The sequence below is a fragment of the Amblyraja radiata genome, chromosome 1 (assembly GCF_010909765.2).
Source record: "Amblyraja radiata isolate CabotCenter1 chromosome 1, sAmbRad1.1.pri, whole genome shotgun sequence".
In the NCBI taxonomy this organism is placed as follows: Eukaryota; Metazoa; Chordata; class Chondrichthyes; order Rajiformes; family Rajidae; genus Amblyraja; species Amblyraja radiata.
Genome location: NC_045956.1, coordinates 60,215,690 through 60,243,188, shown reverse-complemented (window position 1 = coordinate 60,243,188; position 27,499 = coordinate 60,215,690). Strand labels below are relative to the sequence as shown.

The 27,499-nt window shown below is 46.4% G+C and overlaps 1 protein-coding gene across 3 annotated transcripts in view; it reads right to left on the bottom strand.

Annotated features, from left to right (window-relative positions):
- The window catches only part of bmpr1b (bone morphogenetic protein receptor type 1B), a 424,691-nt gene that overhangs the window by 12,958 nt on the left and 384,234 nt on the right, over positions 1–27,499 (bottom strand). For all 3 annotated transcript variants that reach the window (XM_033022575.1, XM_033022558.1, XM_033022566.1), the window contains 3 exons: positions 9,489–9,585; positions 7,845–7,983; positions 6,161–6,353 (listed from right to left, as the gene is read on the bottom strand). In XM_033022575.1, coding sequence (XP_032878466.1) covers positions 6,161–6,353; positions 7,845–7,983; positions 9,489–9,585 — 429 coding nt within the window. The remainder of the gene's footprint in view (positions 1–6,160; positions 6,354–7,844; positions 7,984–9,488; positions 9,586–27,499) is intronic.

The following is a 27,499-nucleotide window of genomic DNA, read 5'->3' as shown; positions in this document are numbered from 1 at the left end:
TGGGATGCACTTGATCCAAGCTGCCTATACCTGTCCCATGCATCCTTCTTGTTTTTGGCCAACTCTTCAATTTTCCTCATCAGCCAAGCATCCTTACGTTTGCCTGCTTTGCACTTTTAAAAAACATCCCACTTGGCCGATGTTCCTTTCCCCTCAAACAACCTGCTCCAGTCAACTTGAGCGAGATCTCTCAAAGTTGAGCATTTTAACACGTGGACCCTCTCCGTCCCTATCCATAACTATCTTAAACCTAATTGAATTGTGGTCACTGGTCCTTAAAGGCTACTCCACAAACACTTCCCAATTTCCCAATACTAGATCCAGCGTTGCCCTCTCATGTGTGGGGGCCTCTGCATACTGATTTAGAAAACTCTCCTGAACACTTTTGAGGAATTGCACCCCGTTTAAACCCTTCACAGTATGATTTTCCCAGTATATATTGGGAAAGTTAAAATCCCCTACTACAACAACCTTATTTGCCCTACAGCTGTCTGCAATCTCCCGGCACATTTGTTCTTCTAATTCGCATTGACACCCCCAACAAGGTGACCATTCCTTTTTTGTTCCTCAGCTCCGCCCTTGTAGCCTCACTAGATGAACCGTCTGTAATGTTACCTCTGACATCCTCCTTAACCAACAATGCAACTCCCTCTCCTCTTTTTCCCCTCACCCCCGTCTCTTCTGAAGCTCCTGTACCCCAGAACATTGAGCTGCCAGTCCTGCCCCTCCCTTAACCAGGATTCAGTCATGGCTACAACGTCCCAGTCGCTCGTACCTATCCATGCCCTAAGCTCATCTGCCTTACCCATCGTCCTGCATTCTCCCCATAATCTTGGACACCCTTACCAATCAAGAACCTGTCAATCTCCACTTTAAAAAGAGCCAATGACTTGGCCTCCACAACCATCTGTGGTGATGGATTCCACAGATTTACTAAAGAATCTCTGACTAATCTCTGACACAGAATCTCTGACTAAAGAAACTCCTCCTCTTCTCCTTTCTAAAGGTACGACCCATTGGGCTGAAGGACCTGTTTCTACGCTGTATCTCTCAATCAATTCAACACCGTGATCTGTTTCACTGGACTTGTGACGATAATTTTAAAGAGCGAATTACCTTCTCCAATCTCTGTGAAACTTTCTGCATCATATTTAACAAAACAGTATCTCTCATTAAGAGTCTTTAACATGAGTACCTCACGTGGCCCAGTATCTAATTATAAATGGATATTCCCAGGGACCCTCGATCAATATTTCTGTACATAGACTATCGCATTGCTATCTGTGGGAATTTGGCGTACACAGAATTCTGACATCGACCACGAGATACACACTTTAAAAGTCGTTCATTCACTGGAAGTGCATTGGAATGATCTGAACGGTACTGCAGAAGTGCAAGTCTTTCTTTCCATGACTCACCCACACATCACCTGTCACTCATCCTTACCATTTTGTTTCTCAAAATCCCTGCTGGCTTTGCCTTACTTTACTTTAGAGATACAACGTGGAAACAGGCCCTTCAACCCAGCGAGTCAGCACTGACCAACACTATCCTACACACTGGCGACAATTTACAATTTTACAGAAGCCAATTAACCTACAAACCTGTCGGTTTGTACACCAAAACCTTTGTGCTGTATTCCAAAACCTGCACGTCCTTGGAGTGCTAGAGGAAACCAGAGTACCCAGTCGCAGGGAGAACATGCAAACTCCGTACAGACAGTGCCCTAGGTCAGGATTGAACCCAGGTCTCTGGCACTGTAAAGCAGCAACTCTACTGCTGGGCCACGTGACGTGGATGTGGTTAAGGATGTTTCCACCAGTGGGAGAGTTTAGAACCAGAGGGCACAGCCTCAGAATAAAAGGATGTAACTTCAAAATGGAGTTGAACAGGAAGTTCATTAGCCAGAGCATAATGAATCTGTGGAATTCATTACCACAGACAGGTGTGCAGGCCAAGTCATTGGTTATTCTTAAGGCGGACATTGACAGAATCTTCCTTAGTAAATGTGTCAAAGGTTATGGGGAGAAGTCAGGAGAGTGGAGTTGAGAGGGAAAGATAGATCAGCCATGACTGAATGGCTGAATGGCGGAGGAAACTCAGTGGGCAAAATGGGCTAATTCTGCTCCTATGTTTTATAATCCCAATAGCTGTAGATGAACGGATTAGTCGAACGAGTTGGGCCGAACGGCCTGTTCCTGTGCTATATGACGCTATGACTCTAAATGTCTACCACTTGCAAGCATCTTCAGCCCTGAGTCTCTTTGTTCTTACGTACGTACAGAAACAGCCACCCTATTTGTGAATGTCAGACTATTTCCTCTTTTGTGCCGGTTTAGCTGAGCACTGTACCAGGGCCCGCTGGGAGTGAGCTCGGCGATCGACATTACAAGGTCACCTGAAAGAGAGGTACCTAAAATAAAGCCGATACCCTCCAGTGGAAGGGGGGCTGACAGCAGGGATTGGATTTCAAACGTTCTGAAAGTCAATTTGACCCTGGGGAGCAATCGTCTGCAGCTCATCAAGCTCTTGATCGAGTGAAAGACACAGCTCTCTCAGCTTTTCAATCCGTCCCATTTCATTGTGGAAAAATGCCCTTCGGCCCAACTTGCCCACACCGACCAACATGTGCCATCTACATCAGTCCCACCTGCCCATATCCCTCTAAACCTGTTCTATCCATGTACCTGTCTAATTGTTTCTTAAATATTGGGATATTCCCAGCCTCAACTACCTCCTCTGGCAGCTCGTTCCATACACCCACCACCCTTGGTGTGAAAAAGTTACCCCTTAGATTCCTATTAAATATTTTCCCCTTCACCTTAAACCAATATCCGCTGGTTTTCGATTCCCCTACTCTGGGCAAGAGACTCTGTGCATCTACCTGACCAATTCCTCTCATGATTTTATACACCTCCATAAGATCATTCCCTCATCCTCCTGCGCTCCAATGAATAGTTCTAGCATGCTCAACCTCACCCTATAGTTCAGACCCTTCAGTCCTGACAACATCCTCGTAAATCTTCTCTGTGCCCTTTCCAATTTGACATATTTCCTATAACATGGTGACCAGAACTGAACATAATACTCTAAATGCGGCCTCACCAACCTGCAACATGATCTCCCAGCTTCTATACTCAATACTCTGACTGAAATGTCATCGGCCAATATGCTGAAAGCCTTTTGATCACCCTCTCTTTCTGTGATGCCACCTTCCAGGCACCTTTAATCCATAACATCCCCAGGACACAGAGGAGAAAGTAGTGGAATGGGGGTGGTGAGCAGCATCGCTGTGGAAGAGGCAAGTCTTGATAGTGGTGACTGTAAAACCACACGGCTATTCAGTCTCGTCTAGAGTTACATCCTGGAAACAGGCCGTTCCACCCACTGAGTCCACGCCGACCATCGATCACCCATTCACACCAGTTCTATGTTATCCCACTTTTTCATCCACTCCCTACACACTGGGGGACAATTTACAGAGGCTGGTTCAAGCTCGTACATCTTTAGAATGTGGGAGGAAACCTGAGAATGCGGGAGGAAACCACGCGGCCACATGGAGAACAAATAGACCCAGGTTCAATCCTGATCTCAGGTGCTGTCTGTGTGGCGTTTGTACGTTCTCCCTATGACTGCGTGGGTTTCCTATGGGCAATCTGGTTTCCCAAAGAGCCTGTTCCTGAGTGGTACAGATCCACCTGGACGTTTAGAGGTGAGCAGTAAATGCCAGCCTAACCTGCAAAACTAACAACGTGTGAGTGAATGCATTTAAAATAATTTAAAATTATAATGTACTTCCTCATGACTTTGAAGGAAGCCATGGTTTTGGTCACCGTGTTAGTGGAAAGACGTTGTCAAGCTGGAAAGGGTGCTGAGAAGATTTACTCGAGGGCCAGAGCTATAGGGAAAGGTTAAGCAGGCTGGGTGGGACTTTAGTCCTTGGAGTGCAGGAGGATGAGGGGTGATCTTATAGTGGTGTACAAAATCGTGAGCGGTATAGATCGAGTAAATGCACAGTCTTTTGCTCAGAGTTGTATCTACTTGTGATGCCACTTGCAGGGGACTATGTACGTGCACTCCTTGATCCCTCTGCTCTACAACAATCCCCAGGGCCCTGCATTCACTGTCAAGGTCCTGCCCTGGTTTGACTTCCCAGAATACAACACCTTGCACATTAAACTCCATCAGCCATACCACAGCCCACGTGCCCAGCTGATCAAGGGCCTACTGCAATTTTTGATAAGCATCTTCCCCATCTACAATGCCTTTACTCTTATATACAAAATTACTATTTATGCTAATGGTGAAATATGGCGACTGGGCATTTGTGTAAAAGATTTTCACTGTGTGCTGTGCAAATGTGACAATAAAGAGCTATTGATATAAACCACAAACTGCGATGTAAAATATTCTACTTTTGCATCTTACACACTAAACAGGAAACAGGCCCTTCGTCCCACTGATCCTCACCGACTATCAATCTCCCATTTGTAAGTTCATAAGTTCTAGGAGCAGATTTAGACCATTTGGCCACCGAGTCTATTCCATCATTCAATCATGGCTGATCTATCTTTCTCTCTCAACCCCATTCTCCTGCCTTTGCCCCATAACCCCTGACACCCTTACTAATCACATTAGTTCTCTGTTATACCCTTTTTCTTATCCACTCCCTACACATTTGCACATACTCCCTGTAACAGTAGAGATTACTTTAAAGATACAGCGTGGTATCCGACTCTTCAGCGCCCCGAGTTCGACGATCCCCATACACTATTTCTAACCTATTAACTAGGGACAATTCACAGAGACCAATTAACCTGCAAACCTACACAAATTTGTGATGTGGGAGGAAACCGGAGCACACAGAGGGAGCCCAGGCGGTCACAGGGAGAACGTGCAAACTCCACACAATGAGTCAGCGCCCGAGGTCAGGATCGAACCCGGGACTCTGGCGCTGTGAGGCATTGCGGTGGGGTCTGGAGGAAAATGCTCACGGCATCACCCAACCTTGGCGTCAGTGAGCAGGTTATTGATGAGTGCAGATCAAAAGAAGACACAAGGACCTCTTGCCATTCTCTGGAACGTTCACAGTGTAATAATGCTTGACTTCTCCGATGACTGAGAGTAGAGTGTATGAACAAGATGTACCTGGACAATGATCTCCATTGTTGGGTTAATGCCAGTCACTGTACTCAAATAGCTCACCAGTCACAGGCACCCTTGGTGAACTCGAGATGATAAGGGCATAGCAGTAGGGGCAGCGGTAGAGCTGCTGCCTCACAGCGCTGGAGACCCGGGTTCGATCCTGACTACAGGTGCTGTCTGTGTGGAGTTTGCAGCGTTTGCACGCTATCCCTGTGACGGCATGGGGTTCCACGTGTGCTCCGGTTTCCTCTCACATCCAAAAGACGTGCAGGTTAGTAGGTCTATTGGCTTCAGTAAATTGTCCTTAAGTGTGCAGGCAGAACTAGTGTAGGTTGTGATTGTTGGTCGGCATGGACTCGGTGGGCCGAAGGGCCTGTTTCCACGCTGTATCTCTAAACTAAACTAAACTTGCTCTAAACTAAACTAAATAGCAGAACACAGGAACAGGCCACAAACTGCTGGAGTAATTCAGCAGGTCAGACAATATTTCTGGAGACCATGGATAGGGATTTTTTGGTTGAGTTGAACACACTTCATGGTTTTTCATGGTTGAATTTAGCGTTTCATTTGCCTGGAACAGACTGCCAGGGGTGGTGGTGGAGGCAGATATGATAGTGGAGTTTCAGAGGCTTTTAGGTAGGCACATGGATATACAGAAAATGGAGGGATATGGATGACTTGCAGGTAGAGGTGATCAGTTTATGTGGCATTGTGGGGTTTGGCACAGACATTGACTAAATTAATCTAAACTAAACCGGGGTTCGATCCTGACTACAGGTGCTTTCAGTACAGTATTTGTACGATATCTAACCGTGAGTTTTCTCCGGGTGCTCCGGATTCCTCCCACATTCCAAAGACGTACAGGTTTGTAGGTTAATTGGCTTTGGTAAAAACTGTAAATTGTCCCGAGTGTGTAGGGTGGTGCTGGTGTACTGGGCTCGCTGGTCAGCACGGACTCAGTGGGCCGAAAGGCCTGTTTACGCGCTGTACCTCTGAACTAAAAATTGAAACTCACCCAGGATGTTGTCGTGCCTCATGAGCACGGTCTGATAGATCTCCGTCTCCCTGAACCAGCTGGCCTCCTCCATGGTGAAGAAAACTTTCACAGCCACCTTCTCTCCGCGCCACCTTCCCATCCACACTTCACCATAACGGCCCTTCCCAATCTGCTTCACCATCTGGATCTGCTTAGCAATTGTTCTTTGTACCTGGTGAGAGGGAAAGTCAACGGCAACTTTAGCACAACCCAAAAATACTATTCATGCATGTTTATGCACACGCCTGTGTGTGTGTGTGTGTGTGTATGTGTATGTGTGTGTGGGTGAGTGTGTGTGTAGTGAATGTGTGTGTATGTGCATGTGTGTGTGTATTTGTGTATCTGTGTATCTGTGTGTGTATGTGTATGTGTGTGTATGTGTGTGTGTGTGACTGTGTGTGTGTGTGTGTGCATTTGCGTGTGTGTGTGTGTGTGTGTGTGTGTGTGTGTGTGATGTCTGTGGCTGTGTGATGGGGAAGCATGTGTTTATATGTGCATGTACATGTGTCAGTGTGCGTTGAGACCATATGTGTTCATTTATGTGCATGCATTTGTGTATTTGCCTGCGCATGTGTGCATCTGTGTAGATCACTGTGTGTGTGTCTGCATGTATGGAGGTGCATGTGTTTCTATTTGTGTGCATGCATGTAAAATTCTACATGCACTGCCTCTGATCGCTATTATGCATGTTTGTGCATGTGAGTGTGTGTGTGCGTGTGCATTTGTGTGTACACACATATGCATGTTTAATACAAACAAGAACAGGAGACATTGCTAAACGTTAGCAAAAGATGGAACTCTGATGTCGACTGGTTTCATCAGCAGAGTTGCCAGCTGGGACCCACGGCAGTGGGACTGAGGATGGGGATGAGATCAGATGAGCTACAATCATCCTCACTGGTGAGCAGGCAGGCAGGCAAGAGGTCCCCTTCTGCTCCTACTTCCAACGCTGCTGCTCCCAAGAACATATGATACAGAAGCAGGCCATTCGGCCCCTCTGGCCTGCTCTGCCATTCAGTAGGAGCATGGCATATCTTTCACCTCTGCTCCACCTTCCCGCACTAACCCCATACCCCTTTATTCATTTATTAACCACTAACAGTCGCAAAGAACTGCAGATAATGGAATCTGGGGGAGAAAAACTGGAAGAACTCAACTGGGCTGGCAGCATCTGCAGAAGGAATGTTGTGGTGATCTTACAGAGGTGTACAAAATCATGAGAGGAATAGATCGGGTGGACGCACAGAGTCTCTTGCCCAGAGTATGGGAATTGAGAACCAGAGGACATAGTTTTAAGGTGAGGGGGGAAAGATTTAATAGGAACCTGAGGGGTAAATTTTTTCACACAAAGGATGGTTAGTGACTGGAACGAGCTACCGGAGGTAGTTGAGGCAGGGACTATCGCAATGTTTAAGAAACATTTAGACAGGTTCATAGATAGGACAGCTTTTGATGGATATGGGCCAAATACAGGCAGGTGGGACTAGTATAGATGGGACATGTTGGTCGGTGTGGGAAAGTTGGGCCGAAGGGCCTGATTCCACACTGTATGATTGTGACTCTAGTTACAGAGAAAGTGCAGACAAGAAAAGAGCAAGATCACAATGAGGTGCCCACAGGATTATTTGGTTTCAATGGGATGCTCACAGTACAAGTCGCTTACCAGCAGAGGGAGCCCGGAACCACTGCCCGAGCTCTGTGACTGTTCAATGAGGTCCTTGAGGGATTCACCTGCAGGAATGAAAGTCTCATCTTGCTCAATGCCCATGTTGTATCGTGGCCTTTCCTCCTGCCTCTTATACCTGCACACAGAAGAGAGCAGCATTAAAACAAAGAGTCCATGTCCATCAGCACATTTTTTTTAGCAATACCACTCGGACTTGGAGTGTGGGAGGAAACCTGAGCACCCGGGGAAAACCCACGCGGTCACAGGGAGAACGTACAAACTCCGTTCAGACATCACCCATAGTGTGCCGCCAGTTTAGTTTAGCTTATTATTGTCACGTGTGTATTTTTTTGTTGCGTGCTATTCAGTCAGCGGAAAGACTATACATGATTACAATCAAGTTGTCCACAGTGTACAGATACAGGGTAAAGGCAATAATGTTTAGTGGAACGTGGCATCATGTTCAGCACAGATATTGTGGGCCGAAGGGCCTGTTGCTGTGTGTACTCTTCTATGTTTCACGAGAAGGTCCTGGCGATTGACACACAAAAAGCTGGAGTAACTCAGCGGGACAGGCAGCATCTCTGGGAGAGAAGGAATAGGTGACATTTCGGGTCGAGACCCTTCTTCAGACTGATCCCCAGAACTCGTTGAGGTGGGGGTGGAGGGGAACAAAAGTGAGGCTTCTGCTGAGGGCAGACCGTTCCGTATTGGAAAGGGGGAGGTCGGCGGGAATGGTGAAGGTCCTGGCGAGCGGCAGCCCCAATCAACGAGAGACCCGCCTGGAGAGAGGAGAGGAGAGCGGAGAGGACAGGGAAACCCACTGTGCCCAGCCCCTGAAGACCAGGAGTCGGAGAGGAGGATGGAGGAAGACATCGAAGGTGGCAGACGCTGGACAAAGGGCCGGTAAGGTGAACCGAGGGTCTTACATTCTGTGTCTTCAAGGTCAGCTGCGGGAGGCATCTCCTGGGGGACGAGGTCGGGCAATAAGAGGGACGACGGTTCACAGGATGAACGAAATGGAGGCGATGGCTGCCACGGGCCTCTGTGGTCAACTGCAGCTGGGACTGTAAAATGGCACCAACACCTGAGGGCTGTTCTGTACTAACTAGGGGATTGTGCTTATGTATGTTGATAGTCCTGCTGAGCTGTCAGCAAAGAACTATTTTCACCGTACCTAGCTTGGCAAGGCCAGCAGCATAATCAAGGACAAGTCGCACCCTGGCCACTCCTTCTCTTCCCTTCTCCCATCAGGCAAAAGGTACAGAAGTGTGACAACGCACACCTCCAGATTCAGGGACAGTTTCCTCCCAGCTGTTATCAGGCAATTGAATCATCCTACCACAACCAGAAAGCAGTGCTGAACTACTATCTACCTCTTTGATAACCCTCAGACTAACTTTGATTGGTACTTTGCTGGCTTTACCTTGCACTAAAAGCTATTCCCTTATCATGTATCTCTACACTGTAAATGGACCGATTGTAATCATGTGTCTTTCTGCTGACAGGGAAGCATGCGGCAAGGGCTTTTCACTGTACCTCGGTACACGTGACAATAAACTAAACTAAACTGAGCAGAACAAAACCACATTGAACCATGTTGTATGGACAGCCAGTGGCTGTCACCAGCCGGGGACTCACCTGAAGTAGCAGAAGGTGATGAGAAGGACCAGGATGATACAGCAGACCGTGACAGAGATGAGCAGGGCCATGTGATGAGTACTTCCGTCCACATAATCTGCAGGAAGGCACAGAATCAGGAGGAGGTTACCCCAACCACACAAATAAACCAGCTACCGAGTTGTGACCATCAGTCATCAAAGCAGACTTCTCCCTCTCTGAAGAAGGGTTTCGGCCCGAAACTTTGCCTATTTCCTTCGCTCCATAGATGCTGCTGCACCCGCTGAGTTTCTCCAGCCTTTTTGTGTACCTTCTCCCTCTCATGTTCTCCACAGATGCTGCCTGACCTGCTGAGTTACTCCAACTCTTGTGTTTTTCCCTTAACAGCATTGATGTGCAGAGAGATCTTGGGATCCAAGTCCTGAAAATGGCAACACAAGTGGATAGAGTGGTGAAGAAGGCATACGGTATGCTTGCCTTCATGAGCTGAGGCATTGAGCAGTAAGAGTCGGGAAGTCATGATGCAGCTTTATAGGACTTTGGTTGGGCCACATTTGGAGTATTGTGTGCAGTTCTGGTCGCCTCGTTACACAAAGGATGTGGAAGCTTTGGAGAGGGTGCTGACGAGGCTTACTAGAATGATAAAAATAAAGACATAAAAAGTACTGGAGTAACTCAGTGGGTCAGGAAGCATCTCTGAAGGGCATGGACAGGTGACATTTTCCAACTGATTGTGGTTCTTCTAACTGATTGTGGTAACGGGGGGGAACGCTGCAAAAGAGGTGGGGACGGGACAATGTCGGGCATTAATAGGTGGATACAGGGGCGGGGGGGGGGTTAATTGGCTGATGGGTGGACAGAGGCTGGAGTGAAACGGGTGAGAGAGGAGAATAAGAGGGTATTGGATAATGAGAGAAGAACCCTGTGGGTCAGGCGCAGCAGTACAGCTACTGCTTTACAGCGCCAGTGACCCCGGTTCGAGCCTGACTACGGAGTTTGCATGTTCTCCCCGTGACGTGCGTGGGTTTTCTCCGAGATCCTCAGTTTCCTCCCACACTCCAAAGGCGTACAGGTTTGTGGGTTCATTGGCTTGGTATAAATGTAAATTGCCCCTAGTGTGTGTAGGATAGTGTATGTGTGCAGGGATCGCTGGTCGGCACGGACTCGGTGGGCCGAAGGGCCTGTTTCTGCGCTGTATCTCTAAACTAAACTAAACTATGTGGACAACGTACTCTGACGGCAAAGGCAAAATGCTGAATAAAGTGAAAGGGATTGAATCCTACACCCATTGATCTTTAGCGATATCACACTATTAGATTTCTGATTCGTGATAGCACAGAAAAAGAAAAGACAAGGGCCAACCCTGGGGGAGTATTGTCTTACCACCAGACAGTTCTGCTGGAAGTGACATGCGGTACATTGCTGGGCAAGACAACAGCGGGACAATTCGTAATCTCCTCAAATCCGTGTTTGCCTGAGATGGATCAAGACCTAATCAATGGGCTCAGGTTTCACAGGAGAAATCTTCATGTCGAATCATTTACAAGAGAGGAGAGAAAGGAAAAATAAAAGGTCTCTCCGTCCTGTAGCACAAAACGAATGGTGTGAATGGTCTCAGCTCCACTGAAGCATTAGCTGAAACTGAGACCTGACTCCAGGGAACCCTTCCCCACTCTAGTGCGTGACTGCAATGTCTTACACCATTTATCAACAGTTTAGCATTCATACCCAGCATTTTATTTCCTTCTGAAATGTGTGGTTTGTAACAGCTTAAAGTGTCGGGGACTATCAATTTGAAACATGTTGGACATTGTTTAGTTTTAGAGATACAGCGCGGAAACAGGCCCTTCGCCGCACTGACCAGCGATCTCCCCGTACTCAAGCACTATCCTACACACAAGGGACAATTTACAATTTTACCAATATTCTGTGTGTTAAAGACAGTGGCCAGAGCTATGATATTGTTTATAGTCTTTTTAGTTTAGTTGAGTTGAGTTTAGAGATACAGTGCGGAACAAGGCCCTTCGGCCTCTGTCTGCGCCAACCAGCGATCCCCGTACACTAACACCCTCCTACACTCTGCAGACAATTTACAGATGCCAAATTAACCTGCATGACTTTGGAATGTGAGCAAAACCCATGCGGTCACAGGGAGAATGTGCAATCTCTGTACAGACTGCACCCGTAGTCGGGATCAAATCTGGGTCTCTGGTGCTGTAAGGCAGCAACTCTACCGCTGTGCCACCGTGCTGCCCAGATTTACAATGGAAAGGACTGCACTCAAAATATACTGAAGTCTGACAAAGTCTGTACCGTTCCATGTTCTAGGAGAGAGATTTAAAACGTTGTGAGAATGTTTTTATCAAAGGATGAAAAGACTCAAAGTGAGTCTGAAGAAGGGTCCTGACCCAAAACGTCACTATCCATGTTCTCCAGAGATGTTGCCTGACCCGCTGAGTTATTCCAGCACTTTGAGTCTATCTTTGGTATAAAACAGCATCTGCTGTTCCTTTTTCTGACACAAAATATACTACCGGCAAGTCATGGGAAATATAACCGGACGGGTGCAGTGGACAGACAGAATCTTTTTCCCGGGCTGGAAATGTCAAAGGCTAGAGGGCATAGCTTTATGGTGTGAGGGGAAAAGTTTAAAGGAGATGTGTGAAGCTATTTTTTAATATATGAGGGAGTGGGTGCCTGGAACACGCTACCCAGGGCGGTGGTGGAGGCAGATATGAAAGTGGCGTTTAAGAGGCTTTCAGACAGGCGCATTGGTATACAGGGAATGGAGGTGTATGGGTCAAATGCAGGTAGAGGAGATTAGTTTAATGTGACATCACATTTGGCACAGACTATGTGGGCTTGTTCCTGTCCTGTACTGCTCTATGATCTGTGTTTTAAATTCTACCTGCACTAATATGTGTTAAACTCTCCGTCTGCAGAGAGTATCCATTTAGCACTATAAACTGGTGCAATAATGGGGTGGCACAGTGGCGCATCAGTAGATTGCTGCCTTGCAGAGCCAGAGACCCGTCTTCGATCCTGACTAGAGGTGCTGTCTATACGTTCTCCCTGTGACCACGTGGGTTTTCTCTGGGTGCTCTGGTTTCATCCTACACTGCAAAGACGTACAGAATTGTCGGCTAATTGGCTTTGGTAAAAACATTGTAAATTGTCCCTAGTATGGTGTTAGTGTGCAAGGTGATTGCTGGTCAGCCCTGACTCGGTGAGCTGAAGGGCCATGCTGTGTATCTAAAGTCTAATACAACTGTACACTAACAGCACCTGAGGTCAGGATTCAACCTGGGTCCCTGGTGCTATGAGGCAGCAGCTCTACCCACTGTGCCACAGTGTCAACCTGGAGATATAATACTGATCTAAGAGATATTTTGTCTCATCTCACTCTCATGGACACTTCGAATATCTACTACATCTTCATTAATTTTGCTCGAGCAATAATTGATCTTTGCTCACCACGTTCAACATCAAACATTATAATGTTTAAAAGTGCATTTGGACAAGTGCATGGATCGGAAAGGCTCAGAGGGATTATGTGCCAAATGTGGGCAAGTGGGACTAGCTCACTTGGTCAGCATGGATGAGTTGGACTGAAAGGCCTGTTTCCATGCTTGAAAAAACATTCTAATAACTTTTGAAACCTCTCTAGAACGGTACAGCATGGGAACAGGCCCTTCGGCCCACAATGTTGCTGCCGAACATGGTGCCATGAAACTAATCTCCACTCCCTGCACATGATCCATATCCCTCCATATCCTGTCCACGTGCTTATACAAAACCTCTCAAACACTGCTATCGTATCTATCTCCACGGCCACCCCCGACAGAGTGTTCCAGGCACCCGCCATTCTCCATGTAAAAGACTTGCCCCGCACATCTCCTTCACACATTTCTTCTCTCACCTTAAAACTGTATGTTCTACTCTTTGCCATTTCCACCCTGGGGGAAAATGCTTATGTCTACTCTGCCTGTGCTTCTCATAATTTTATATACTTCTATAAGGTCTCCCTTCAAGCTCCGGCATTCCAGGGAGAACAATCCACATTTGCCCAACCTCTTCTGATGGCTAAGAAAGACACAGAGTGCTGGAGTAACTCAGCGGGTCAGGCAGCATCTGTGGAGAAAAGGAATAGGTGACGTTTTGGGTCGAGACCCTTCTTCAGACTGAGAGTCAGGGGAGTGGGAAACGAGAGATGTAAAAAGGCATATAGAACAAAATGAATGAAAGATATGCAAAAAGGCAAATCAAAGCAAGCAATGATGATCAAGGAAAGGTGGAGCCCACAATGGTCCATTGTTGGCTGTGGGGAAGGTGATAATGAGGTATAGCTAATACCCTCTAATCCAGGCAGCATTCTGGTGAACCTCTTCTGCACTCTCTCCAAAGCATCCACATCCTTCCTGTAATGGGGTGACTAATATTATAGAGAGCTACAACTGGCTTAATGCTAGACAAGGAATTGCATCTTAGCTTTACCCTAGATGACCCCGGCCTCTCTGCGACAGTATTTTTTTACTATTGTATATCGTAATTTTTTTCCTTCCCTGCATTTCAGCTGGGCAATGGTTGGTAAAGTTTAGTTTAGTTGAGTTCATTGCCACGTGTACCGCGGTGCAGTGAAAAGCTTTTGTTGCGTGCTAACCAGTCAGCAGAAAGACGATTACAATCGAGCCATCCTCAGTGTACAGATACAGGATAAAGGCATGAAGAGAGGGCCAGATGTTTGGGTTGTACATATAAACTGATTTAAAGCTAAATAATCTCCACTCCAGATCGCAATAAATTGCAGAGAGATATGGAGGTGGCCCAGGCCATCACACAGACTAGCCTCCCAGCCATTGACTACATCTACACTTCATCTTGCCATTGCAGACATTAGACTGTCTCTGGAACTGTTGCGCTACAATGCTGAGAACTATATTCTGCATTCTGTATCCTTCCTCTTTGCTCCACCCATTGTACTTGAGTTTGACGATTATATTTATGCACAATGTTATCTGATCTGATTGGACCGCATGCAGAACAAAGCTTGTCACTGTACCTCGATACACGTGATGATGATAAACCGAACCTCCCTAATCCTGAACCGAAGCACACTCACAAAGGGCCGAGTGGCATTTTCCCTGGAGCAGTAGCGGACTGGGTCTAAAAATATTGGTTGCCAGGAGACAAAGGGGGCCCACTTCATCAGGGGCCCACTTGATATAGGGGGCCCACTTCATCAGGGGCCCACTTGCCATCGGGCAAGCTGACACCCTGGCCAGTCTGCCACTGCCCTGGAGTATTTGCATGTACATATATGCATGGGATATGCACTATACGATACGATAGAACTTTATTTATCGCAGGAGGGAAATTGGTCTGCCAACAGTCATAAAAAACACAAAATATATGAAGCATGAAATTAAAGTGACGAGTGGAAAGGATTGGGGATGTGCAAAGATTGGGGCGGGGGGGAGGGGGGGAGGGGGGCAGTCAGTTTACCCCACAACAGGAGAGGAAGGAGTTGTACAGTTGTACATGTGTATGATATGTCAACATCAGTGTACATGAGCTGGGCACACGTGGATGCCATAGAATAATTAGCACATGATCTGAAGAATTCCATGTCTCCCAGAGTTTCATTACCACTTTGCAACACAATCCTTCAATTAAAACAACTTCAAATAATTACTACTTTGCAACCACAATCCTTCAATGAACACATCTTCAAATAAGACTGAGAGTTTTGGAGTCTCCATGTGGTAAGTGTCGAAGAACACTATTTTTCGCTTGGGCAGCTCACAACCCAGCTGTATGAGGTTTGATTTCTCTAACTTCAAGTAACCCTTGCATCCCCCCTCTCTCTCCATCCCAACCCCATGCGGGTCGTCGTATGCTTAGTTTCACTGTTTGTGTCCACTCGCTATCACCTTCTCCACAGCCAACAATGAACCATTGTGGACTCCACCTTTCCTTGATCACCGTTGCTGGCTTTGATTTGTCCTTTTGCATACCTTTCATTCATTTGTTCTTTGCACCTTTCCATTTCTCCAGTTTCCCTCCACCCTGACTCACAGTCTGAAGAAAAGATGCTGGCCTGACCCGCTGAGTTACTCCAGCATTTTGTGACGAGCCAAGACATTGATGGGCCAAATGGCCTCATTCTGCTCCTAGCACTTATGACATGACCTTATGTTTGATCCTAGACAACAGTGAAAGCTCACAGATTCTAAACATGGTTGAATTAATGACTTTACAAATCTTTGCAACATCCAACTATCCAGCGGGCTTACATCAATACCTGCTTGCATGGTCAAAGTAAACGGTGGAAAGCCAGAACAATGGGGAATATTCCTTGGACATAGATATTGCAGAGTCAGCAAACTTCTCCTGTGCTTCTCCATTGGATGCAAGCATACAGGCATTACATTGCACATGCTCCCAACACACAGTTACACCAAATTCAACAGCTGGACAAGATTCTGGCTTCACGTGATTTTCAAAGTTACTCCTTCTGTCCCATTTTATTTAAGCTTAGCATGGAAACAGGTCCCACAGAGACCTCGCTGACCATCGATCAACCGTTCACACAAGTTCCATGTTATCCAACTTTCTCATCCACTCCCTTCATGTTAGGGGCAATTTTACAGAGGCCAATACATCTTTGGGATAAATACATCTGCTGACCATCAACCAGCCATCTACACAATAATCCTACATCGATCCCACTTTTTATTCCACACACACTTCCATCACCTCCCCTGGTGTTATACCACTCACCTACACACTGGAGGCAATTTACAGAGACCCAATTAACCTACAAACCCTGCATGTCCTTGGGATGTGGGAGGAAACCCACGTGGTCACAGGGAAATGGGCAAACTCCACACAGACAGCAGCCATAGTGAGAATCGAACAAACCCGGGTCTTTGACACCATGAGGCTGTGGCTGCACCACTGTGTGGCAACTGCAGTATATTGTCTCAGATTCACAGTTGCCAATTGCTCTACACATGATCATTTTCCAGTACCATTCTTTCATTTTATATCAAATCACACACATCGGTAGTCTGACTGGCCCATTCTCTCGTGTCTCAACATGAATTAACTGCCTGCTACCTCAGAGAGTTGGAAATTTATGCTAAATTGCATACCCTAAACGCACGGGGCAATCTGCTTTACAGCTCCAGAGACCCAGGTGCAATCCTGACTACGTGTGCTGTCTGTACAGAGTTTGTACTTTCTCCCCGTGACTGCGTGGGTTTTCTCCTGGTGCTCCGGTTCCCTTCTACATTCCAAAGACACATGTGTTTGCAGGTCAATTGGCTTCTGTAAATAGTCCCCAGTGCGTAGGATAGTGTTGGTGCAGAGGTGATTGCTGGTCGGCACGGACTCGGTGGGCTGAAGGGTCTGTTTTGACCTTGTATCTCTAAACTAGTCCACCTAAGTGGTTTGGTGTCAATGATTTGTCCTCAACCTTCCCTGCTGTAGACCATAATAACCTTGGAGGCAAATATGTCATTCAATAAAATTAAGGTCGATCAAATCTTGGCCTCAATCCCAATTTTCCTGTCTCATTTCACTTGCTGACATTCCAAAAATCTATCTCTGGGGTGGAAAATTCCAAAGAATCACAATGCTCCAAGGAAATAAAATGGCCTCATCTCCTTCTTATACTGAGAGGGGAGAGAATTAAGAGGGACTTTGGGCAACTTTTTTGCCCCAAAGTCCCCTCGGGGCACAAAGGCTGAAGGTGGCCGGGCGAGGAGAGGGATGATGGTTCGCTGGACGATCCGGCTGGTGGTGACGGCTGGAGGCCCTGCAGCAGCCTGGGGCTCGCCTAGATCGGGAACCGCTCCAGGAGACCGAGTGCCCGGACCGGACTACACGTTGAAAGGGGTGCTTAAACCTGGCAACTCTTGCACGCTGTCGCAGTGGACTATTTCTGTACACTTTTTACTAATCGGGGATGGTGCTGGTTATGGCAATACTTTAGAGAACTGTATGCAAAAAATGGAATTTCACTATGTGATAATAAAGAACCATACATTTAGTCCGTATCTGGAATGTGCTGCCTGGGGAAAATGTAGAAGTGGATACAATCATGACTCTTAAAAGCCAATTGGGCAAATATAGATAGGAAGGGATTAGAAAGCTATGGGTCAAATAATTGGTTGTATTTATCTGCAGTATTACCTGATTTGATTTGGATAACATGTAATACAAATCTTTCCACTGTACCCCGGTACATATGACAGTCAAAATCTAACTCTAAAGACAAATGGGACTTGCCTAGTAAGCCAACTTGGTTGGCATGGACAAGGTGGGCCGAAAGGTCTGTTTCCCTGCTGTGTAGCTCGAGGACTCTATGACCATGAGCCTTGGCCTGGATAGAGTGGATGTGGAGAGGATGTTTCCACCAGTGGGATAGTCTAGGACCAGAGGACACAGCCTCAGAATAAAAGGACGTAGAAAGGAGATGAGGAGGAATTTATTTTGTCAGAGGGTGATGACTCTGGAATTCATTGCCACAGACAGCGGAGGAGGCTCAGTCATTGGGAATTTTTAAAGTTGGGATGATAGGTTCCTGATTAGTAAGGGGGCCAAGGGTTCATGGGGAGAAGGCAGGAGAATGGGGTTGAGAGGGAAAGATAGATCAGCCATGATTGAATGGCAGAATGAACTTGTTGGGCCGAATGGCCAAATTCTGCTCCAATGACTCCCCCATGGAGTGAAACATTCTCCCAGCATGGTTTCACCAAGCCTCATTGGAATCTTAAGAGCAGCTCATGTTATTCTTAACGTGATTGAGTACAGGCTCAACCTGCGTAATCGTTCCTTATGAGGCAACTCCAATACAGTGGGGAGTCCAAGTTTATTCTGGTAATAAATGATATCATAACTAACCTCCCATCAGCAATTAAAACACAGGCTTGCACAAACAGCTTTCCTATGCACCAAGAACTTGGAAACTGTGCCCCTCTTAGGGGTTTTATGACATACATTTTCCAAGCATGGAAGGATTGCTCCATCTATTGCAAAAAAAGCACCTCATGAAAATAAGCAAAACACAAAGTGTCGGAAAAACTCAGCGAGTCAGGCTGTATCTGTAGTATCAATGGGCCAACGATGTTTTGGGTCGGGATTCATTTCTCAATCAATGTCAGTAAAAAACTAAATCGCTGGTCATTAGCACATTGGTAATTATGGTTGTTCTATGCACATTGATTGTTATACAGTCATACAACATAGAAACAGGCCCCTCAGTCCAACTTGTCCATGCCAATCAACTTGCCCATCTCAATCAACTTGCCCATCTACACTAGTCCCAATAGACAGTAGACAATAGGTGCAGGAGTAGGCCATTCGGCCCTTCGAGCCAGCACAGCAATTCACTGTGATCATGGCTGATCATCCACATTCAGTACCCCGTTCCTGCCTTCTCCCCTTATCCCTTCACTCCTCTATCTTTAAGAGATCTATCTAACTCTCTCTTGAAAGCCTCCAGAGAATTGGCCTCCACTGCCTTCTGAGGCTGAGAATTCCACAGATTCACAACACCCTGTGTGAAAAAGTTGTTCCTCATCTCCATTCTAAATGTCTTGCCCCTTATTCTTAAACTGTGGCCCCTGGTTTTGGACTCCCCCAACATCAGGAACATGTTTCCTGCCTCTAGCGTGTCCAAACCTTTAATAATCTTATATGTTTCAATAAGATTCCCTCTCATCCTTCTAAATTCCAGAGTATACAAGCCCAGCCGCACCATACTATCAACATATGACAGTCCCGCCATCCCGGGATTAACCTCGTGAACCTACGCTGCACTCCCTCAATAGCAAGCAAATTTGGAGACCAAAACTGCACACAATACTCCAGGCGTGGTCTCACTAAGGCCCTGTACAACTGCAGAAGGACCTCTTTGCTCCTATACTCCTCTTCTTGTTAAGAAAGCCAACATGCCTTCGCTTTCTTCACTGCCTGCTGTACCTGCATGCTAACTTTCAGTGACTGATGAACAAGGACCCCCAGATCTTCCCACTCACCCAACCTGTCCAAGTCGCCCTGCATCCTCATAGCATCCTCCTCACAGTTCACACTGCCACCCAGCTTTGTGTCATCTGCAAATTTACTAATGTTACTTTTAACCCCTTCATCTAAATCATTAATATATATTGTAAATAGCTGCAGTCCCAGCACCGAGCCTTGCGATACCCCATTAGTCACAGCCTGACATTCTGAAAGGGACCTGTTTATCCCTACTCTTTATTTCCTGTCTGCCAACCAATTTTCTATCCATGTCAGTACCCTACCCCCAATACCATATGCCCTAATTTTGTCCTGCATTTGGCCCATATCCCTCCAAATGTTTCCTCTCCATGTACCTGCCCATATGCTTTTTAAAAGTTGTAATAATACCTGCCTCAACAACCACCTCTGGCAGTTTGTCCCATATACCCGCCACCCTCTGGGTGAAAACGTTGCCTCTCAGGTTCCTATTAAATCTTTCCCTCTCTTGCCTTATACCTTGCTATGTCCTCTGGTTCTTGACTGTTGCATTTCCCACATTACAGCAATGCACATAAGAAGGATTTCACCGGCTTTAAAGCCAAAGGGCTTTGGGAAGCTCTAAAAGGAATGTGAATGGTGCCACTTAAATATATACATTTCCTTACAATTTGTTGCTGATGAGCAATCAATGCAAGGTTTTGAAAAGAATGCAACTTTGATTGAGAAAGTCATTTGTCTTGCACTGATAGTAAATGACCTCTGATGGTTGCATTTAAAATATTTATGTTAGCGTCACTAATCTCCGCTGACTGTCTACAGGGTGACGTGGAGTAATATTCAACCTTGCCATTTCATTGACCTAGTTTGCTCATTTATTTCAGCTCTATGGGAGGTGGGTGGTTTAGGAGCAAGTGGCTAAATAACAAATATTGTTAGAAACAAGGACCTGCAGATGCTGCTTTACATAACAGCACGGTGCTGGAGCAACTCAGCTCAGATTTAACAGGAATTTGAAGGACAACTTTTTTTATACAAAGGATATTAGGCACATGTAACAAGCTGCTGAAGGAGGTAGTTGAGGCAGATACTATCAGCTGTTATCATGTCACACTATCCTATCACCAACTATCGAGCGGTTCTGACCTACTATCTATCTCATTGGAGACCATCAGACTATCTTTGATCGGATTTTATCTTGCACTAAATGTTATTCTTATCATCCTGTACTTGTACACTGTGGGCGGCCCGATTATAATCATGTATAATATTTCCGCTGACTGGTTAGCACGCTATAAATGATTTTCATTGTTCGTCGGTGCCACGTGACAGGAACATGGAAAGGACAGATTTAGAAGGGATATGGGTCAAAAGCAGACAGATAGGACTAGTGTAGATGGGGCATGTTGGTCGGTGTGGGCAAGTTGGGCCGAAGGGCCTGTTTCCACACTGTATGGTTCTACAACTGCTGCAGCCATTGAGTCATACAGCACGGAAACAGGCCCATCTGTCCATGCCGACCAAGTTGCCCATCCTAGTCAGTCCCACTTGCCACGTTTGACCCATATTCCACCCAGGTTGGAAATGTCAAATGGCTAGATGGCATCGTTCTATAGTGAGAGGAGCAAAGCCTGGTGGGTGCCTGGAATGCGCTGCCGGGGGTGGTGGTGGAGGTCGATACAACAGTAGCTTTTAAAGCGCTTTTGGATGGGCACATATATATGCAGGGAATAGAAGGATATGGATCACGTCCTTGCAGCTGGGATTAATTTAACTTGGCATCATGTTCGGCTGGACACTGAGGGCCGAAGGGCCAATTCCTGTGCTGTACTGTTCGATATTCTATGTCCATGTTCATCCGACCCATTCCTATCCATGTACCTGTCAATTGCCATTTAAATATTGTTACTGCACCTCTTAAACTACATCCTCTGGCAGCTCGTTCCATACACCCATCACCCTTTGTGTGGAAAAAGTTGCCTCTCAGGTTCCTATTAAATCTTGTCCTTCTCACCTTAAACCTATGACTTCTGATTCTTGATTCCCCTACCCTACCCCTACCCCTACCCCAGGTAAAAGATTCTGTACATTCATGATAATAGAGTCTAACAACATGGAAACAGGCCTTTCCCTTTTTCTTCCTCTTCCCTCCTCCCAATACCCCTGTTCCTTTCCCCTTGTAGTGGATGTGCTCATAAGACATAGGCGAAGAATTAGGCCATTCGGAGCATCGTCTACTCCGCCATTCAATCATGGCTGATCTATCTTTCCCTCTCAACCCCATTCTCCTGCCTTCTCCCCATAACCTAATGCCCCTGTCCCACTTAGGAAACCTGAACGGAAACCTCTAGAGACTTTGCGCCCCACCCAAGGTTTCCGTGCGGTTTTCGGAGGTTCCCGGAGGTTTTTGTCAGTCTCCTTACCTGCTTCCACTACCTGCAACCTCCGGGAACCGCACGGAAACCTTGGGTGGGGCGCAAAGTCTACAGAGGTTTCCGTTCAGGTTTCCTAAGTGGGACAGGGGCATTATAGACATCTTTACTAATCAATTGCAGTTTTTTTAATTCTTGTTGACGTCCTCCACAGCCATCTGTGATTATAAATTCCACAGATTCACCACCCTTTGGCTAAAGGAATTCCTCCTCATCTTCATTCTAAAGATATGTTATTCTATTCTGAGGCTGTGCCCTCTGGTCCTAGACTCTCCCACTAGTGGAAACATAATCTCCACATCCACTCTATCCAGGCCTTTCAATATTAATTTAGTTTAATTTATTGTCACGTGTACCGAGGTACACTGAAAAACATTTGTTGCATGCTAACCAGTCAGTGGAAAGACTATACACGATTACAATCGAGGCTTCTCATAAGCCTCCTCTGGACCATTTTAAGCTCCACCGCATTCCTCCTCAGATATGGGGCCCAAAACTTGCCCAATATAAGCTTTGAGCTTCTGTTGCAACTAAACCTCATCTGGGCAAGTGGAAAGTATTCCATCACCAAGATAGACACAAAATTCTGGAGTAACTCATCGGGTCAGGCAGCATCTCTGGAAAAAAGGAATAGGTAACTTTTTGGGTCGAGACCCTTCTTCAGACTGAGAGGTGTTCAGGGGAGAGGGAACCGAGAGATATGAAAAAGGTACAGAACAAATTAATGAAAGATATGCAAAAAGACAGATCAAAGCCAGCAACGTTGATCAAGGAAAGGTGGAGCCCACAATGGTCCATTGTTGGTTTAAAGAAAAAAATACTTGAAGTTAGAGAAATCAATATTCACACCACTGGGCTGTAAGCTGCCCAACAAAATATGAGGTGCTGTTCCTCCAATTTGAGTTTGGCCTCACTCTGACTATCATTGTCTATGTACTGTACACCGACAATGACAATTAAAGTCGAATCTGAATCTGAACCTGAATCAATGTTTAGTTTAGTTTAGTTTAGTTTAGTTTAGTTTAGTTTAGTTTAGTTTAGTTTAGTTTAGTTTAGTTTAGTTTAGAGGCACAGTGCGGAAATAGGCTCTTCGGCCATCTGAGTTTGCACCGACCAGCGATCTCCGCACATTAACATTACACTACGTACACTAGGGACAATTTACATTTATACTGAGCCATTTAACCGACAAACCTGTACGTCTTTGGATTGTGGGAGCAAACCGAAGATCTTGGATAAAGCCCATGTGTTCACGGGGAGAACGTACAAACTCCATACAGACAGCACCAGTAGTTGGGATCGACCCCGAGTCTCTGACGCTGTAAGGCAGCAACTCTACCGCTGCGCCACCGTGCAGCCCTGTTGGCAGTGGGGAAGGTGATAATGATAGTACAAACAGGGAACCTCAGCAGGACGACAGTGAAACTAGTACGACGACTAGGGTGGGGGTGGGACGGAGAGAGAGGGAGGGCAGGGGTTACTTGAAGTTAGAAAAATCAAATTCATACCCCTGGGTTGTAAGTGGCCCAAGCAAAATATGAAGTGCTGTTCCTCCAATTTGTATTCCAAGTTGTTCCTTGGGAGAACAGTATCGTCAAACTATCTTTCCCTCCCCCAACCCCGGAATACTTGGGATATTATTCATCCCATGTAAAGATTGCTTAACTTTAAAAGTCCTTTGATTTCTCTACGCACACGGCTCTGATTTGGGATTTTGATTAAATATGACAGTCAGCTTAAATGGCCATGACAGACCAATGATAATCAGGCGGGAGATGTGCTTTGAAACAGCTTCAGAATAGTTTTGAAACGGTCTCAACGTTCAAACAGAATCAAAGGCGATGAGAAACTAATTGGAATCGTTACAGGTAATCCTTCACTAGTCTCCACGGCAAGCAGTTGTATACATTCGCACAGCCCTGGTCTCTAACCTCCCTCAGGAATATCATCACACCAGCTGTTCACCACAGAATCTCCTTTGATGTTAACATCAGTGAGTTCAATTTGTCGAGAGCTATTATGCAAGGTCTGCATGTTGTACCAGTCAGTCGGTGCAATCAGACTGTATGAAGACCAGGCGAGACTAACCTAAGACTAACCCTTTCCCCTTCCCCTTCCCCTCCCACTTTGCACCCTTTTCCCCCTGCCCCCTTTCGTCCCCCTAACTCCCCTCCCCCTCCATCCTTTCTCCTCCCCATCCCCCTTTCTACCTCCTGTTTACTTTTCCACACCCCATTCCCACCTTCCCCTCATTCCTCCTTTCCCACCTTCCCCTCATTCCTCCTTTCCCACCATCCCTCTCCCTGGCCACCCTTTCGCTCCATCTTTCTCCTCCTCCACTCTCTTCTCCCCCTCCCCCCCCTTTCTGCTCTCCCTATCCCCCCTCCTCCCTCCTCTCTCCTTTCTGCCCCACCGTTCCTGTCCCTTACACCACAGCGGTATGAACATTGACTTCTCTAACTCCAAATATCCCTTGCTTTCCCTCTCTCTCCATCCCCTCCCCCTTCCCAGTTCTCCCACCAGTGTGACTGTCTCCGATAGGGTTGCCAACTTTCTCACTCCCAAATAAGGGACAAAAGGTCAAAATAAGGGACAAATTCCCGACGGCAATTAGTTGACCGACTCGGCCGTGGCTGGGTGAATGATGAGTTGGCCCGGGTGCTGGACTGCACACAAAGCCCAGCTGGCGGGCCAGCTGAAAAGTTTTGGTCCAGCACCCCATCCAACTCATGATCGACCAAGAGAAGGAGGGGTAGTGATGTCGGCTGTAAGCGAAGGTCCAAAGGTCGGACAGCTGGCCGGGCTGCCGACTGACGGGGCCACGGGCGAGGCGCTGCTGCTGCACTCCATGGCTGCTCTACGTCGGGACGGGTGATGCGAGGCCTGACGCAGCTGTCCGACCCGACAGTCCCCTCGACCCAAGTAGTAGCAGTCAAATACGGGACAAGGAGCGGTCCCATATGGGACAAACCAATTTCGCCCAAAATACGGGATGTCCCGGCTAATACGGGACAGTTGGCAACCCTAGTCTCCAACTACATTCTATTTTTGTCCCACCCATTTCTTGACCAAAAACGTCACCTATTCCTTCTCTCCAGAGATGCTGCCTGTCCCGCTGAGTTCCTCCAGCATTTTATTTCTATCTTCGATTTAAACCAGCATCTGCAGTTCTTTCCTACACAGAAAGTTTAATGGAGATGTGCGGTTTTTACAGAGTGGCTGGGGCCTGGAACGCATTACCAGGGATGGTGATGGAGGCAGATACGATCATTTTGTTTAAGGAGATTTTAGAAAGGCACATGGAAGTACAAGGAATAGAGGGATATAGGCAGATGAGATCAGTTTAAGTTTGCATCATGTTTGGCACATACTGTGGGCTAAAGAGCCTGTTCCTGTGCTGTACTCTTCTATATTCTATGTTTATTACTCTCATGTGTAACCAAACATACAATGAAAAGCGTCGTGTCACATGCTATCCAATCAGTCCAGATATACCATACACAGGTACAATCAGATACAACACGGGGTGGAAGATTGCAACCTTCACGTGGTCCGCCCTGTTTCGACGAATGCAATCAACCCGGCGTGCGCAATCAAATAAGATCAAATAGAACAAGTTATCCTACTTTAGGCTGTGCACGCCATACGCAAGAAGAAGAAGATACAATACAGATATAAAAGAGGGAAGATAATAAGTGCAGAATATAGTTCTCAGCTATTGTAGTGCATCAATTCCAGAGAGAGAACCTAGTGGCTGCAATGGGGTAGAGGTGAATCGGATAGAACCCTAGCTTATGGAAGGTCCTTTCAGAAGCCTAATAACAGAGGGGAAGAAGCTGTTCCTGATTCTGGTGGTGCTCGCTTTCAAGCTTCTGTGCCTTCTGCCAGACAGGAGCAGAGAGAAGAAGGAATGTCCGGGGTGGGACAAGTCTCTGATTATGTTGGCTGTTTTTCCACCTCTCCCCAACTAATCTCAGCGTTCTGGCGAGGAATATGGTATATTTATTCGGTTAAAGAAAGGCAAGTTGTTAATTCACTACCTGTTTGCGTTTCCAGAAGGAATTCTGTTGTTTGTTGCTAAATAGGTCTATTTTTATTGCCGAGTTCAAACTCCTAAGGATGTGAGCGAACTTGGGAAAGAATCAACTATTTTGTTTTTCTTTGGCAAATCATGGGCGGATCACAGTTCCTCGGTGCCTGTCTGAACTGCTGACCCATTCCTTCTCTCCAGAGATGCTGCCTGTTCCTCTGAGTTACTCCAGCATATTGTTTCTATGAACTGCTGGCTCTTTCAGTTTTTTATTTGTGTGAACGCTGGAATTTCGTCACGGGAGCAGGCCATTCAGCCCATTGAACATGGTGCTATGCGCAGGGAAACACAGCTGACCTGTGACCTAACTCCATAAGGAGGCACAGGGGCGCAGCTGTAAAATTGCTGCCTTAACATGGTCAGAGATCCAGGTTCGATCATGACTACGGTGCTGTCTGTATGGAATTGGTATGTACTCCCTTTAACCGTGTGGGTTTTCTCCGGGTGCACCAGTTTCCTCCCACACTCCATAGACATGCAGGTTTGTACGTTAATTGGCTTCTGTAAAATTGTAAATTGTCCCTGATGTGTTGGATAGTGCTAGTGTACTGGGTTGATCGCTGGGCGGCACGGACTCTGTGGGCCGAAGGGTTTGTTTCTGCGCTGTATCTTTAAAGTCTAAGGACATACAGTAGGTATAAGGTGGGAGGGGAGAGATTTAATAGGAATTTGAGGAACACTTTTTACACACATAGGGGGTTGGGTATATATAACGAGCTGCCAGATGAGGTAGTTGAGGCTGGTAATAAACAACATTGAAAAGACATTTGGACAGGTAACTGGACAGGGAAGGTTTGGAGGGATATGGGCCAAACGTGGGTAGATGGGACTGGGATGTAGATGGGGCATCTTGGTCACCGTGGGTATGTTGGGTTTTCGTGCTATATATGACTCTATAACTCAAACACCCAAACTTCACTACACCTTTAAGAAAAATCTTTCATTCACAGACTTTAAAATTAGTAACTTCAGTTCGAGTACATGGTCAGGACAGTAACCTCGCATGAGATTTGAGATCAAGATAAGAATCCACAAACTGAGACACAAACAGTGAAGAGTTTGTGGGATAAACTGCAAGCTATTGGCTTTTGAAGTCCAATCCAGTTCGTCTCAATTGCTGCAGCACCTTTTCTTTAATCTCTATCAATTCATTCCTCTTGTTCCACTCTGGGCAGTAATATTTAATGAATACAGTTCACATACTGTGAGATGGCACCATAGGACCATAAGACATAAGAGCAGATTTAGGCCATTTGGCCTATTGAGTTTACATCGGCTTTCGTTCATGGGGGAACAATTTTTCCCCTCTCAACATCATTCTCCTGCCTTCTCTCCGTAACCTTTGACACCCTTACTAATCAACAACGTATCAATCTCCACTTTTAAAACACCCACTGATGGCCTCCAGGGCCGTCTGTGGGAATGAGATCCACAGATTCACCACCCTCAGGCTAAAGAAATTCCTCCTCATCTCCTTTCTACAGTACGTCCTTTTATTCTGAGGC